The sequence below is a fragment of the Diuraphis noxia genome, unplaced genomic scaffold (genome assembly GCF_037042655.1).
Source record: "Diuraphis noxia isolate RWA-SAM2 unplaced genomic scaffold, SU_Dnox_SAM2 contig0005, whole genome shotgun sequence".
NCBI lineage: Eukaryota > Metazoa > Arthropoda > Insecta > Hemiptera > Aphididae > Diuraphis > Diuraphis noxia.
The window spans coordinates 33,404,189-33,422,239 of record NW_028301715.1 but is presented as its reverse complement, the minus strand read 5'-3'; the positions used below and the strand labels follow the sequence as shown (position 1 = coordinate 33,422,239).

Below are 18,051 nucleotides of genomic sequence, written 5' to 3'. Positions count from 1 at the left end.
TATTAGCGTCAGAAGGGCTTAATTAAATTGTAACAAATTAAATTATTATATTAAATTCTCAGCGTGACATTATAGTATTATTAGTTATTAGTTATTACTGACGTAATAAGCGCAATCGTCAGTTTTATATTATACTCTTTTAGCAGCTACCTATTTTTTGTAACACTAAAGAATTGTATTCTTTTGTCGTATGTGTTTTTTTTGTATTATAATACCTATAGCTCAGGACCAGCTGGCTAGTCTGCGCTCCACAAACTACTGAGAGTTATTATATTATATTTATTATTTTGTTACGATTATTATTATATTCTGTCGTGCCAGAAGAGCGCATAGTATTTATTATAATATTATTCTTGGTCATAAGGACCTCATATTATTTCTATATTTATAATAGTCACTGTAAATTTGCAAAGTATTATATTAGTTTGAACATAAGGACCGCAGATTAATTTGAACGGATTGTTTTGTATTAATATTATTCTGTTGAGCCAGAAGAGCTAATTTAAATATTTATACTACTATGTTGAGCCAGAAGGGCTAATTTAAATATTAATATTATTCTGTTGAGCCAGAAGGGCTAACATTTTTATATTTTCACGTAGCTCTAATAGCTACCGTGAGTTATACTTTTATTTTATTATCTATTAATTTTACCGTAAATTATACTTATTGTGTTGCTGTGATTTTTATTATATATTTGTACCATTATTAATTTGCGTATTATACAGCAACTATTATCTACCAGCAATCGTGATACCATTTCTTTAATTTTAATTCATTGTACACACACCCCACATACATATATACACACATAACACACAAATAATACACGTAAATACACAACACACATTACGTAGCTCGACAGTAGTTATTTGCCCGGCAATCCTGACCACTGCTGTTCGAGCTATTACACCACTACACTGGGTGCTCGCATATTTAAGACCTAGGTGTTAGTGGTGAGCAACAAAGGTGTCCGGAGTGCGCATAATATTATCATTATATGCTTCCGGCCCTAACAGGTATAATATAATTAGATATAAATATATTATGTTCAACACTTCAACAACCTTTTTGAAAATAAAAACGCTGTACTGGTGTTATTAATAATACTTGATGGAAGTACTAACAATTATAATGACCACACAGAAAACTGACATTTTTTTTATCAACTATCAAGAACAAATTAAGGAATACTTATAAGTTATGATACAAATTACAAAGCAAAAAAAGGTTTATTTTGTAGGTATATAATTGTTGCTAAAACTAGACAGCTCTAAAAGCTTAAGAGTTAAGACTAAAAATGCTCCAGGGGAGTTTGTAAATTGCACCAAAATTATTATTTATTTGTTCGATTATCGAACATTCGATTTTAAAATATTCGATATTTCCTCGGTATCTTCGTAGACGTCGAGACTAGATTAATACGAATGACAATAATAATTTTAATAATAATAATACGATTTAATAACACATTATAATTTTTTTAATTGGCCAACTTTTTTTATATTCATAATTATACAATTTTATATAAACTTAGTACTTACATCAATAATAGTGTATAAGCTCAGCTATTTTATAAATAAAAACTAAGCTAAATTTATATTAGGATATAAAAAATTATATGTTAGTACTATCGAAATACTATCGAAAAAATAATCGATTTTAATTTTGGTGCAAATTACAATTCCTATTTCTTACTACCTGGATGGTGAAAATTACATATCTTTATCTTGGTGCAAATTACAAACGGATTTAAAAAAAAAATTGTGCAAATTACATATGTTGTAAATATTTTGGGTCAATTTTGGTGCAAATTGACTACAGCAACGGTCGGCAACTGGCGGACCGCGGTCCGAATCCGGACCGTGGAACACAGAGAGCCTCCGGACAGTTGACATGTATTAAAATTTTTTCTTCATATTACTATTATAAAAAATTAAAAACATAAAGATTTGGCAAACATTTTTTTCACCAAACCTCATTTATTTATTATTTTAATCTTACGGACTCCAATAGAAATTACTTGCCGACCCCTGGACTACAGCCTGCTCCAGAGCGTGCAAGCTCCTCTACGCTTGCATTTATTTGAACTAAAAGTTATATAAGTATAGTAATATGCAATATAAATCTCTGTCAATAATATGTAGGTACTGAGGCAGGGATCCAACAATTCATCTTTGCAAAAATATATTGTTTTCAATTTTTAATCAATAATATCTGTCCTTGTATTTTATTTGAATGTACCTATCTATAATTTTTCTTATTCGTTTATTTTAGAATAATCAATATTGTTTTACTCTCTATCTTTATCACAAGTTTGCTTAAAAGAGCTTTTAAACTCATAAACATTGTATAAATAATTTGTATTGATAATTAATTTTTTTTTTTAAATTGTTTTTTTCTTGAAAAAATTAACACAAGAAAGTAAGATACAGCAATTTAATTTATGTTTTTTATTAACTTGAGCATTTATATATATGCAAATGGAGAATTTTAAATGTAACTGCCAGTTGAATAAAATATGCCACTCAAAATTATTATTTTCAATAATAATAAAGAATAAAAAAGGTTAAATATATATAATTAATGCAAAGCTATACTATTAGTATTTCTTGTCTGTAACTTTTATGCCTAACTGCAAAGTGAAAATCATATATGTATAATGTATATATACCTAAATAGTATAAATTATATGTCCTGGACATTGTCCATGTTGCTGATATATTAATGTTTTAAATAATTGTTTAGTATGCTATCAATACCAAAACAATACTTAACTAGTGACAATCACTGATAAATAGATTTTAATCACTTGGGAGGATTTTAATTTTTATTTGCTCTCAAATTTGACATCCAGTGTACTCACCAACCCCTAAATGTTTCACCAAACATGATTCAAAGTTATAACAGTAAACTATATGCAATTAATATAAAAATAAGTGTGGGCACCTACTCAAAGAATGACATAAAACCATGGAAATAAATACCACAAAATATAATAAATAAGTACTTCTGTTAACCTGTTTATAAATTTATAAAAAACCTTAAATCACATATTTTGAAGGTCAGAGTAAACTTATTAGATAATGCTACAATAAAGGTACAAATGTAGGCAGGGGGTTACTAATTGTGATTTGAGTTTTACATATTGTATAAGTAACATAAATGTAATTTTGAATATTTAACATACCTACTATATAGGTACCTATATAACTACTTACTTACATATTACATTATGAATGATTAATACCAAAATCTATAAAAAGGTATTAAATTACTACTATATAGCCACCAACAAGATGGGCTCTAACCATAATATATTATCTAAGTGGTACTGGCACTGGAGTCCTAAAAATGTAGTAGGAAGAAAGTATTTCAAGAGGCCTAATATTTTAATAATAAGAAGTATTCCTAAGAGGTTAACAATCAATAGTACAACTAGATAAGCAAACACATATCAAAAACCAACTAAGGATCTTTTTATTCAAAGTGTTCTAGTTAACCATCCGTTTGCCACGCGTTACTCAAATACTTATTTATTCAGATTGATAATTATGAAACCCAGTGTCGTAGTCAGCCTTCTCAAAGGGATATTGGGTGTATAGTACTGTATACACTTTTTCTCTCCCCAAATCCTAACCCTGTCTACGGTGAAGGCCCCCGCGTAACAAGCAGATGGATAAATAAGTCATAAGAAGGTTAGTCCTTTGCATTGATCTTATCCTACTAACTATCAAAGTATTCGTCATTGTAAACATAACAACGGGAGAAAATATTTAAAAATTAACGATGAAAATATTAAAACAATATTTAATAAATAATGCAAACGTTTTTTAGCTTACATAATAAATACTTATTATTTAATACTATTAATACCGAATAACAATTGCCATAATTTTTAAAAGGGTTTTAAAGCCATATTAGTGTAATAAAAGTATTTCATAAAAACCACCAATTGTCAATCATAATAAATAATGGGTCACCTGATCATAATTTTATTTATAATATAATTTATCTATAATATTTTGAACATAATACCATTAAAACTGTAGATTAAAATCTTAAGATAATTCAAATAATTTAACTCATATTGATAATTATTGTGTACACAATTTTTTTAAATTGAATTAGAAATAAATTTATGTGCCCTATGAATATTCATACAATCCCAATTTTATAATTTTTAATAATTAATTTCATTTGATTTCACTGAGATTACATACTAAAGTCTTCCATGTGTATACTTACCTTGAAATCTATTTTTCAATTTTTTTTTTCTTTCTTGAAATACTTTTTCCTGCAGTCGCCAATCCCCCTTCCCATTTTTTTTTCATGATTTAACTCTTGTTGGTTATTGTGTACACACTTATTTAATCTTTGATGTAGTCATAAACGCATTGTGTCCTATAAATAATTATTTCAACATAATTTTAGAATTTTTAATAAGTGGATTGCCTTTAATTGGGTTGAAATTACATTATGCAGTCTTCAGTGTGTATACTTATATTAAAATGTTTTCTAAAGATTTTTCCTTCTTGAAATACATTTTTCTTTGAGTGCCAATCCCCCCTTCCCATTTTTTTTTCATGATTTAATTCTTGTTGTTTATTGTGTACACACTCATTAAATCTTTGAAGTATTTAGAAACTCATTGTGTCCTATAAATAATTATTTAATCATAATTTTACAATTTTTAATAAGTTGATTGCTTTTAATTCCGTTGATATTACCTACTGAAGTGTTCAGTGTGTACAATTCCATAGAAATTTTTCCAAATTGTTTTTTTTTTTGCTTCTCGAATTACATTTTTCTGTGGGTGCCTATCCCCCTTTCCCATTCATTTTTTCATAATATATATTCTTATTGATTATTGTTTACACAATTTTTGAACTGTAATAAACATCTGCCCTTAATATTAATTTAATTTAATTCTGTAGAGATTACCTACTGAAACCTTCAGTGTGTATAATCTTATGTAATTTTTTTCCAAATTTTTTTTGCTTCTAGTAATCCATTTTTCTTTGGGTGCCAATCCCCTCTTCCTATTTTTTTTTTCATGATTTAACTCTTGATGATTTGTATGGTCACAATTTCATTACTGTAGTTACTATCATGTCCTATCATAATCGTTATGTGATGATTAAATTATTATTATTAAATAACGTAATGTGTGCTATAAATAATTATTTAATCATAATTTTATTATTTATCATAAGTTAATTACCTTTAACTCTCTTTAGATTACATTCAGAAGTCTTCATTGTGTATATTAACATTTTATTTTTTTTTTGCTTATCGAAATACATTTGGCTGCTGATGCTAATCCCCCTTCCTATTTTATTTTTTATCATTTATTTCTTTATCATTATTGTGTACATAATTTTTAAACTTTGAAGTAGGTATAACTTAATGTCTCCTATAAATAACCATTTTATCATAATTTAATTATTTTTCATATGTTAATTTTATTGCTCTTTAATTTTGTTAAGATTACATGCTGGAGTACTCATTGTGTATAGTAACATTCAAATTATTTTTGCAGATATTTTTTTTTTCTTAAAAAAATATTTGCCTGCGGGCACTAATCCCTGTTTCCCATTTTTTTCTCATTATATAACGCTTGATGATTTGTGTGTTCACAGTTTTATACCTGTAATTAACCTAGCCCTTATCATAATCATTCTATGAGGATTATATGATTCTTAATAGTTAATGTAATTTATATTCTTATTAGAATACATACTGAAGTCTTCATTTTGTATACTTACTTTATCTTAAAATACATTTGCCTGTGGGCGCCAATACCCCATTCCATTTGCTTTTTCATAACTATCTCGTTTTTATTATTGTGTACACAATTTTTAAACTTTTATGTAGTCATAACTCACCAAAGTCCCCTTTAAATAATCATTTTATCATAATTTTACTATTTTAACCACCAAGAATACACATTGCTCCTCTTTAGTAGGTAAGTCATATGTTCAAATTTAGATTTTTAGATTTTTCGATTTTTATACATAGAAAATCGAAAACTTTTAACCTTATTGAATGATAACCTAACCTAGTTTATCATTGCATTTACGAAGTTCCTGTGATGGCACATTTTTCATATGATCATTATAACCCTTTTGTTCTATAACTTTTAATTATATTGCTTTTTTTTCGATATTTGTTTTACTTATCTTTATCGAAATTCCAACTTATAATTGTTGAGTTATTTTACTCGTGTACTAATATTTGTTATAGATCCGTAGTAATAAGCCTGAAAGATGTGAGAGCTGTATTGGTTAATTGGATTGAAAATCTCATTAATCATTAATAATACCCACCTAAGTAATATTACTTATTAAATTCTTTAAGTAGCGGAAAAAATACATATACTTGCTAGGTACCTATACTTCTCAAATTAGTATTTACTTAATATATTTTATCTTAGCATTAGTATTATTTTAAAAGGGAGAACAACTAAAACTTTTGTTTTATCGGTCGTTACTCATTGGTGTAAAATTTTGCGTTTATCTGCACATTACTGTATAAACTATAAACATTTAATGTTATATCTCATAGTTATTACTATTATTGTAGTTTAAAACTCACATGTCTATGACAGTATTATAATCCTATGTTAATACTTTTGAAAAATTGTTTATTAGTGTTTTTTCTTTATTTGTTATTATACATTTTATCATCATACCAATAACATAATATTTAGAGTGTTGTTGTTTGCTGGTACGCCACAATGCGTATATTATATGCCAACTACCTGCTACTATAAAAATATTAGAAACATTATGAATGTAAATCAAATAAACCATTTGATATTAATTATTATGCAGTAATGTAGGCAAACGATGTAAGTATCGATTTTAATTACCATATACCTACTTAGTTTTAACCCAAAAGAATGACCTCATCCTCGAACCATACCATCTATTTGCTTATTATATCTGTATATACAGTGGCGTATTTAAGGTTTTTCCGCCTCTAGGCACATTCCAATCCGCCGCCTCTCTCCTCCCCTTCATCCTTCCTACAATTATTTATAAAACATATTTAAATATACAATTTATTATACAGGGTGATTCTTTTATCAAACAACACTCATTATTTAAAAAAGTATGGACTTTTTTCAAAATATTTTTTTACATAAATTCAAGTTGTTAAAAAACCAACGCTTTTATTAAAAAATTATATTTTTAAATATTTTTTATCCTTGTCATTTTTTAAGTTTTTACTTTTTTGAATGGCAACATAGTTTTTTAATTTCATATTCCAAAGCAGAATATTTTTCTAAAAATGTTGATACATAAAAATCGAATTTAGGACGAGTAGTTTATGAGTTTAAGTATTTAAAGTTTAGACAAGCAGAGTAGTGGACAAAAATTTTGCGGGGTAACCCCGTACCACTCCACTCTGCCAATCTAAACTTTAAATACCTATAACTCATAAACTACTAGCGCTAAATTCGAAATTTTAACGTAATAATTAATAAATAGCTTTATTAATTTATGAAATTTTAAAAATAGGTTATCATTTGAAAATCAAAAGTTTATAGTGGTTTATCTAATAAATATAAGGGTGAAAAATATTTTAAAAAAGTAAACAATTCAAGAAGAGTGTAAATCTACAATTTTGAAAAAAAAAAATTTGAAAAAAGTCAATACTTTTTTAAATAATGAGTGTTGTTTGATAAAAGAATCACCCTGTATTATAATATTATATTAAAAAGATACATTGAGATACATGTAGATAGTCGATTCATTTTGAGCGGAAAAAAATTAGTTGAGTTTGATTTCATCAAATGAAAAATACTTTTTATAATTTTGTAAAAAAAAAATTGTTGAAATTTGCCACCCTCCAATGTGGCCGCTCTAGGCCCGGGCCTATATAGGGCCTGTGCCTAAATACGCATCTGTAAATTAATTTCTGTCTATCTGTCTGTCTGCCTCACTTTTATGTTTGTATTCCTAAACGGCTGGACGGAATTGGGACGAAATTTGGTACAGAGAATTTGTGTAGTGATCGTAGAGTAGGACGCGACGATTGGTACTACAATAATTATTTAATGGCGTAGGTTAGCACGAAAGACAATGGCAATACGAGCTTCAGAAATATCGAGCAAGAGATGCAAGATTGTAAATCGACAGACAACTTCACGTACTAACGCGTGCATCTGAAACAATTGAGCGACGATATGCAAGATTGGAAACAGACAGACAACTTCATGCTCAATACTCAATAATTTCTTTAGACTAACAAGTGAAGCTCTTGATTGGACATCAGACTGTAGAGAAAATATTGAACTACACAATAGTGATTGTTTTATATTACCATCATTTTTAGATAGACTATTTTTTATATGGATTATTTTATTTTATTCTATTCTTCTTATTTTATTCCATGTTACAATTTTTTATGTATATTATGTGTCAAAATATGCCATACGATAAATAAATAAAATGCTCAATACGGACGAATCACTTACACAGATTTGAATCTCAGTGCATTCCATTACGATATTAACTATAATTACAGCATTCGTCCAACTGTGGTTATTGGAAAAATTGATAAATTATATGCATTTATTGTAGAGCATTCATGTTTAAGAATGAGGCAGTCCAGGTGTGTGCTATGCCGGCGGAAAAGTAAAATTGCCAGAATTACATAGGTACACCACTATTATCAACGTTGTTATCAGGCGATAGGAGCATATCAAAACATTTCTTAGCGAACATTCGCAAAAATACAATTCATGTTTCCAAATGACTATATTCGTTGCCCCGATATTATGCGCGGCAATTACATGGCAACATTCAAAGTGCAAGGTTAGGTTATTACTATTCCTATCGTTTAATGATTCGTGAAAACGTTGAAAATAATATCTTGAAATGTCGACAGTTGTTTCATCAATATATTGTCTATATGTTATGCCGTTCAGATCTGTTTATTACATTCGAATGTAATCTTACGTGGGAAGAAATTATAGAATTATTGCTACCTATACAATCATCTTTGAATCGTCATTATATCATCACACGTGTTTTCAAACAAAAATTGAAATCTTTAATAGATTCCATTGTTAAGCATCAGGTTTTTGGAGAGACATGCTGTTGGATGTATTCAATTGAGTGACAAAAACGAGGATTGCCACAGGCACATATTTTAATTTGGCTGATCATAAAACTCACACCAAACTAAATTTATCAGGTCATCTCAGCAGGAATACCAGATTCCAACAGAGATCCAGATTTATTTGAAGGCATCACAAATAATATAAAGCATTGCCCATGTGGTGTACATAACAACAATTTACTATGCATGTCTAATGGTAAATACACAAAACGATACCAAGAACTTTGGTTGCCAAGACAATCACTTTAAAAATACGGAACCATGATGTTGAAGTGGATAATCGTTGGATTATACCTTATTCATCGTTACTTTCGAAGACGTTCAAAGCAAACATCAATGTTGAGTATTGCAATTCGGTGAAATCGATCCAATGCATTTGTAAATAATATCTCAACAAGGGAAGCGATATGACAGTTTTCAATGTGGAAAATACAACTGGATATATAGATGAAATCAACCAATATCAACTGCGATGATATATCAGTAGTAATAAAGCAGTATGGTGTATTCTATCATTTCCAATCCATGAGCGATATCCAACCGTTGTTCATTTGATAGTGCACAATTTAAGATTTAAAATCATAGTCCATAGTAAATTAGAAAAAGGCTATTTTTCTGCTAAATGATTGTAAATATTTTATTTTAATATCTATCTATACCTAATAAAATAATATATTATTATATTATTATTATTGCATGTTAAATGGTAGTGCATTTTGTATTCATTATTCGTTTTTAAATAGTTTAACAGTTTAACTTATAGGATATAATGTATTGCTTATTAGGTGTTATTGATTTTGCTATTCCAAATATTGTAGCACTTTTAAGTAGAGCTTAAAAAACTTTTTTGTACACTTACACCTAATTGCAGAAACTTTAATGTTTATTAATCATAATTCTACAAGATAACATATATATATATATATATATATATATATATTTATATTTATAAAAGTCTGATAAATGTATGTATAAGTATTAAGTCTTGGGTAAACTAATTAATTAATCTTTTGATTAAACAATCAACATTCATATAATATTGACTATACTATCATGATTTTTTTATTTTTTTGTTCTTTAATAGTTCTTTATAATCTTTTCTTATGTTTGAAAAAACAATGGATATAATTAAAAATTACTTCTTCGAAGTACCAACAACTTTTGATTTAATATCCGATATATAGGATTACTGCACCTTGTGCAGCCATCTACTCGAAAAAGTGTTCATAGAAATAAAATCAAATAAACTACTTTGTTGTAAGATCAATGATAATATATTTATGCAATTCAATCAGAATTTAAATTTACAAAAAAAGAGAAAGAAAACCAGAAGATCCTATAACGAACTGCTTGTATGTTTGAACGCGTTTGTCTCAGAAACTACTGGATCGATTTTAATAATAATTAGGTATATCGATAGATTTCTTGTGATTTGGAGTGTTTTATAAATTCGTTACTTCTAAAACCTAGATACACCGATATATCATCGTAATTTACGTTTTTTCATTTTTTTTTCCAGGTGTGAAATTGGGTTATACAGTTGCTATAATAAATAAAAAGGAGGTAAGTCGTGGATGTCGCTCTGCTGTACAGTAGGTTACAAAAGTGGGTTACTGTAAGGATGGAATTAAATTTGAATCCAATGATATAATATCATTGTATAAGGAAAAAAATTCTGAGTGGAGACGGTTTATCTGTCTAGGATATATTATAGATAATTAAAAATCATAGATTTGAAAAGAAAATTTTTTATGAATTTTTATAAATTTTGGTAATTTTCGTGATTTTTACGTGTGTTGTCAAAATTCAAACTTTGAATGCTTATAAAAAAAAAAATGGTGCATATGTATTTTTAATATTTTTCAACTGCAATTGTAACAATGTGTCTTGAATTAAATGTTCAAACTTTTGTACCCCACAAATAAATTTTTATCGATATTAATTTAAAGAAAACTAATAATGATCGAAAATTGCATATGCCCATAAATAGTTCAACTTAAGCTGAAAGTTTCGTGTATATGAAAGTTATATGTATGTTTGTATGTTCATTTGTTTTAAAGTTACATCGAAAACCAAAATCGATTTTGTCGAAAACTGATTGCGCGTAAAATTTCCCGTTTTTCCTTAATTTTAGTTTTTATCCCGATTATTCAGTAGCATATTGGGAATTTTTTACTTCTTACCCCTCATAGTACCAACTAGATTCATTTTCTAATCGAACGCGGTACTGAAGTCGAAAATCGAAGTACTTTTACTGCCCCAAAACGTGATGACAGACACAAAAAAAAACACACACATCATGGTAAAATCAATACATTCATCGCTCCGCTCAGAATCTAATATATATATATCTAATTTAAATGAGAACCAAAAATTGTTTTTAAATTTTTTACTAACATATTTAATGTCATGAGGATATATATTTACATAGTATTATAATATTTTTTTAAACAAAATATAGATATAATTTAAATGGATAGATGGTTAACGATTATGCGTCATTAATGAACATATAAATAGTAAAGATATATAAGGTTGAATAGATTGGCGGCAACAGTGAATTTGATGATAACAGAGCAATGTTTAAACTAAATTTTATTTAACAACGTGTTGTTATCAAAAGGATTACGATGAAAGATAGTATGAAACACTTAGATGGCCGCAATATTAATTACATGCAATAAATTATATTATAACATACTAGTTTTAAAATCAGTATACGTTGGTCGTTGAGTGATAATCGCATAAGCTGATTCAATTGAACGTCTTAGTAAAAATCTGGTGTGTTTTTTTTTGGAAAATTGTGTTTATGTTGAGTACATTCTTCTTATTTTAATTTAAGAATAATTAAAATAAATATAATATTAATTTAAACATAACAAACGGACGAGAAATAAAATAATTTTATTATTTTTAACTATTCGCAGGCACAAGAAAATGTTTAAAAAAAAAATTGCAATGCCTTTGACAAAGTAAAAAATATGATAAATAACTGTTACAGCCTAAATTAATAAATAATGCAAAAATTAAATATTTCTAGTTTTAACATCGGCGTGATATTTTATATTTTTAAATAAATAAAACAATATATTTTGTAATTAAATATTATTTTTTTAATAATTTTAAAATGATTTTTTATTATTCAAAGAGCAAACTACACTATTTTTAAATTAATTATTGATATCCTGAATTTTCTTGAAAACTAAAAATACCAATTATCTCAAAAATACCTAAAAAGTTAGTGAATTTAATCAGAAAAGTACATCGATATGTATTGTGCTCGTATGTAAGATCAAAAAAAAAATTTCAAAATAATATTGATACAATTGATACTTCCATAAAAATCTAAAATGATTATAGCTAAATTTAAAGTATCTATAAAAAAATAACTTATTATTTAAGTTTCAATAAATCATACTATTTATAAAAGGGCATTTTCTGTTCATAAATAAGAAATCATTTTATAAAATTAGTTAAAAGTAAAAATTTCTTTTTTTTTTTAAATTCTAGTTTTATATAATATTTATTTTTAATCATAAACTGATACTTGAATTGATAAATTTAGTACTTAAGAATTTAGATAGAATACCCAACACTTTATACTCTATTATAAGCAGATACTCAAAATATTAGATTATTATTTTATGTTTGAATTTAACTAGAATATTGCAATATTGTATAACGTATACCACAAAATTGTTGTTATTAATTAATATTACTTTTTTACAGAACAAATAACACCATGCCATCTAACAATATAGATGAAAGTAAGCATTATCAATATGGAATAAAATCAACTTTAGCTCAGGTAAGTCTGTTATTTATAATAATGAAATAAATTCAAATTTTGTATTAATTGAAACAGCGAGTGATACCTATATAAAAAATAAATAAAAGTAGTCATACATATCAATATAATATTATGTATTTATTTAAGTGCGATAATTTATACAACGATTCAATGTATACATTTCTAAACAGTGTTGGGCAATATCAGGAGCTTGGTTCTTACAAATAGAACTCGGTGCTCAAGTCATGATCTCCACTATAGTTATTGGGGCCTTAGAGAATAACGCATCCAAAGACTCAAACGAATTTTTGAGAATGACAAGTGAAGAAGCATCTTGGTTCGGTGAGTATATCAATCAAATATCAATACGCAACCTCTATTCAGCAACAAAATTCATCCGTATGGATGGTATACCAGCTATTTTGTTTCAACTAAAATACAATAATGAAAAATTAATACAAAAAAAAATGGAAATTAAATATATTTATAACACTTATTTTTTGAGATAGTATCTATAAAAATATAATATATCAGGTACCTGTTTTCTAAAAAAAATAACCTAAAGCATAAAATGGTATACATAAAGGTATACTAAACTGTAAATTAAACATTTTTAACTTTACCTCCATTAAATTTGTTAAATTATTTAACCCCCAATAGCTCTTATAAGCCAATTAGTAATTATATTATTAAAATAGTGCAAAAAGAATGCTTTTTTATAATCATATCAAAATAAATATTTTGAAATAATATATTAAAAAATATTTTATGACATTTCAGCTAGTTTGTTATATTTGTTCACACCTGTGGGTAATATTCTATCTTTGTTTTTACTGGACCGATTTGGCCACAAGAAGTGTATGATAATGACAAACATACCGGGCATAGTAGCTCAGATGATGTTGTACTTTGCCGAAAACATAGATATGCTGTACGTCAGCTCAATCCTGATGGCGTTGAATTTAGGGTTTTCGAACGCTCCGAGTCTTGCGTACGCCGGTGAAGTATGCGAACCAAAACTAAGAGGCGCGTTGATTTCGGCCCTAAACATATTTTATTATGGTGGATCCATAATATTGACTATGGTGTACAGTATTACCATGCAATGGAGATTGACAGTGCTATTGACCACGGTGTTTCCAATTTTGACTATTGCTTTATCATTAACGGTAATCAGGCATATGCAATCGGTATTTCCTACGGCTCAATAATAATCAACCAAAACCATGATACATTTTAGACGCCAGATTCTCCGGTGTGGTTATTGGCCAAGGGAAAACATTCAAAAGCTCACCGAAACCTTAGCAGATTGAGGGGAAAAGTTTCGTACGAAAAATGTGAAAATGAATTTCAAGAAATGGTCAGATACAATTCGCCCTCCAAAAATGACGATCCGAGTAATATCATTAATTTTCCATTACACAGATTATTTTATTTTATTGTAGCTCAACAGGTTGTTACATTTTTATAGATCGTAAAGAAGATATAGGTATTTGGAAACATATGTTTGAGCCCGAAGTCATGAAACCTTTTCGTTTGATGATGATATATTTCTTTTTCATGAATTTAGTGTCTGGATTGCCATTATTACCATATTTAGTTTCAATACTTCATAAATTTGAAGCGCCAGTTAACGTTGAATGGACAATAGTAAGTTAGCCATGATTTTAGTTTTTGAGTTGCGTACTTGTCTATCACATTTTTACTCGACTAACGTTATTTAAATATTTTGTTTTGTTTTTTTAATGCATTCAATTTTATTTTCAGTCATTCTCTATGGCTCTTTCTGTAGTAGGGAGTTTAATGGCGGTTTTTTTAATACGTAAATTAGGCAAACGATTTCTCACGTTATTTACGTTATCGATTTGTTCTATTTTATATATAACAATTGGGCTGATCGGTGTTTATTGGAAAAATGCAGAACCAATAACCTCTTGGATAGTACTAGTACTTTTTCTTACTACCATTTTTATTTCATCAGTTGGAATAACGCCAATCTCGTGGACCCTTGTAACAGAAATTTTTCCAGCAAAGTAAGTCAAAACTGTATTAAAAATTAAACGTATATATTTTATTACGATATTTTTATATATTTCACCTGAATTTATTATTTTTAACACAGTTGAGCAAAACAAAATGTAAGAAATAATTACTTTTGATATTTTTTTCATTCATTTTAAAATATTTTTTAAATTTCAATTGAAAATTTTTAAATTACTATAAATGGTCTAAATAAACATTTTAACACTAAAAATTTTAATTTCTAGACAAACAATTATGAATGATTCTAATAAAGTAATTATTGAATTTTGTTCACTTGTATTAGGTAAATTTTTGGAAAATGATTGTAATGATTCACCGAGACTACTCATCTCCAGTTTTCTTATATTTTAAATTTATAAAAATTCTGATTTTTTGAGTTTTTAAGTAAACTACTATATTTTCAAATACCTAAATATTTAGTTCTTTTTTAAGGAGTATTTGATTGGCGATACAAATCCTCGTTTTGTTTTCAAATAAAAATCAAAAAACATAAGCTTTTAATAAACATATTGTTAAGCTATTGGATTTTTTCTGTACATTTTAATATGTCTATTTAATTCAACGTATTTTGAATGAATAATTTTCCAGTTCTCAATTTTTTTTTTTTTGACAAAACTCAGTAACATGTGTCATTTTGTTTGTGTTGGGCTTACGGTTGGTTCGATTGGAATGTGTGTTTTTTATTTGGGGAGGAAATGATTTGTCGTAAAAAATGTCGAGAGCCACATTTGAAATTGTGTGCAACCACCGCGCCACACTAGGTCCCAATTTACATTCAACCAACATTCTAAAATAATTATCCTAAAAAAAATTATTTCATGAACAAAAATATAAAAAATAGTTGCAAAATGTATTCTATTATACTTACTATACTCTGACATTTTTTATAAATTGTAAAATTTTAATAGATTATTAATATTGACTTCTTTAATCCACAAATGATCAAGTATTTGAAAATATTGTTAATAATTGATGATTTAAAAAATAACTAAATAATTGATTATGGATTACACCAAGGGAAAATATGGGGTGAAGATGCTTGATAATAACTTTGTATAATACAATACTTATTCAAAATTATTTTTTATTTTTTATAATAATTATACAATCTATACTTCTTAGCATAATGAGTATAAGTGATAAGAGACAAAAAAAGACACATGATAGGTATACGTGATTAAGAAGTCACCCACTAGTAACTCTTAGCGTGATGGGAATTCAAAATTATAAAACGTTTTTATTCTAAACGATAATTACATTTTATATTTTAATTTGATAAAAAATATTATATAGAATAATTTTCGTCGTAAATTATAGTGTATATAATCAATCATGAAAATAAATTTTTTATTTTTATTTCAGGAGTAGAAATATTTTGTGCAGTATTAGTACGTGTTTATGTTTTATCATAACCTTTTTCATGACAAAATATTACCCGGATTTGTCATTATTATTGGAATTTTATAATGTATTTACTACAATTGGTATTGTTGGTTTATTTGGCTGTGTATATTTTTATTTTTGCTTACCAGAAACTGAAAACAAAACCTTACAAGAAATTTCGGAGTTTTTCAAATAAAAACAAACGCTCAATCGTTTTATTTTTTTTTTTAATTCAATACTGGTGAACTTTGTATGTACAAAATGTTTTTTAATTATATTAAAAACTTACTGATTTTCATTACATCAAATCTCGATGGATTACGAGGACAGAAAAAAATGTAGGTATACAAATATAATATGGTATACTGTAATTTATTGTATGCACATAGTACATAAACATAAAATGAGATTTAGATACATGCATTATTCAGATATTATATTATGTTAACAATGATAAAGTTTATATTGAACGAATATCTTTGTATGTATAAAACAAAGTTTTTTTTTTTATGTCTTGGATAATATCGAAAATTACCAAACGGGCTTATTCAATTTAAAAAGCACATTAGAGAGAAAGTTGTAAGCATAGTTTTATGGAAAAATGTATATATCAATGATGCCAGATATGCCTAGTGAAATAAAATATACTTTAGTTAGTTTTATTAATTATAATTCCCGAGCGAAGTCTGGTAGATCGTAGATGTATAACTACTATAATAACGTTTGTGTTTATTTTTTGATACCATTTACGAATATTTTTTAACATTGTTAATACTTAATAAATATATTTATTTATTTGTACATAATAATATTATATAGTATCTATATTATTTTATATTTTTTTTTTAAATAAATTTATACCAATATGTTCTATTATGCTTATAATAGTTTATGCCTTTATAATAGCTTTGTTTTCGAAATGTATTCACATAGAAAATATTAGCTATGTTTTATTTAGTGTCAGTATACCTACTTTATACTTCATTGAATGACTAGATAAACAGGTATGTTCATATAAAACCAGCTTTTGTCTGGTTGGCACACCCCGCCACCACTATTCTACTATTCTACATTTCAACCATTACTAGTAATTTTTATATTAGCGTTATATATTTACTATTTAATTTTCAAAATATTTTGACTTATTTTAAATTATTTATGGACAGTTAAAATTTTCAATTTTTCTAAGTTTTTTTTTTTTTTAAATACTTATAAAAAAATTCTATAAAATCTTTCAAATTTAATACATGGTTTATCATAAGTTGTACTTATCGTAATAAAAAAATCAAAAATTATGATTTTTGTTTATAAGCATTTAAAGTTAAAATGTTTACAAAATATATCAAAATCGTGAAAATTTGCATGGAATTATGAAGTTGAAAATCCATAAAATTGTTGTGATTTATACCTAAAGTTATAATACCCAACTCAAAGTTCTCCATAACTTTTTCTTCCAATAAAAAACTCCATTGTCAATATACAAAACATTTTGTGAGCGTATAACATATTTTATATTTAAATGTTGTGCGCGTATAAAACTTATATTTGATTTATTTTAGATTCTATTATAGTCTTGGACACTTATTAATCCAATAATTACTAATTGATTAGTTACTATTACATTTTATTATTTAATTCTTCTAGTCGTCTAAATCTTTTAGTTTTTGGTTGCATTAATATTTTTTTCTATACTAGCATAATCT

At 26.8% G+C, this 18,051-nt stretch overlaps 1 protein-coding gene across 3 annotated transcripts; it reads left to right on the top strand.

Annotated features, from left to right (window-relative positions):
- The first annotated feature begins 11,810 nt into the window (after nt 1-11,810).
- On the top strand, nt 11,811-17,157 carry LOC107169573 (facilitated trehalose transporter Tret1-like). 3 transcript variants are annotated; one of them, XM_089229591.1, is made up of 8 exons: nt 11,811-11,913; nt 12,862-12,940; nt 13,070-13,264; nt 13,703-14,091; nt 14,163-14,319; nt 14,394-14,572; nt 14,690-14,955; nt 16,328-17,157. In XM_089229591.1, exons 3-8 carry the CDS (start codon nt 13,168-13,170, stop codon nt 16,542-16,544), a joined length of 1,305 nt encoding a protein of 434 aa, XP_089085717.1. In that variant the 5' UTR covers nt 11,811-11,913; nt 12,862-12,940; nt 13,070-13,167; the 3' UTR covers nt 16,545-17,157. The 3 variants fall into 3 exon arrangements, with proteins under 3 accessions (XP_089085717.1, XP_015374842.2, XP_089085718.1); XM_015519356.2 differs by lacking the exon at nt 11,811-11,913 and adding an exon at nt 11,979-12,104 and having other exon boundaries at nt 13,114-13,264; XM_089229592.1 differs by lacking the exon at nt 11,811-11,913 and adding an exon at nt 11,980-12,104.
- The last annotated feature ends 894 nt before the right edge of the window (nt 17,158-18,051 follow it).

Bases quoted from the DNA above. Each gene is read 5' to 3' on its own strand.
- LOC107169573 (XM_015519356.2), top strand. From the start codon at position 12,070: ATGTTTAAAAAAAAAATTGCAATGCCTTTGACAAA. The intron at 13,265-13,702 runs GTGAGTATATCA...ATGACATTTCAG, and splicing joins TGAAGAAGCATCTTGGTTCG to CTAGTTTGTTATATTTGTTC. The intron at 14,320-14,393 runs GTAATATCATTA...ACATTTTTATAG, and splicing joins CTCCAAAAATGACGATCCGA to ATCGTAAAGAAGATATAGGT.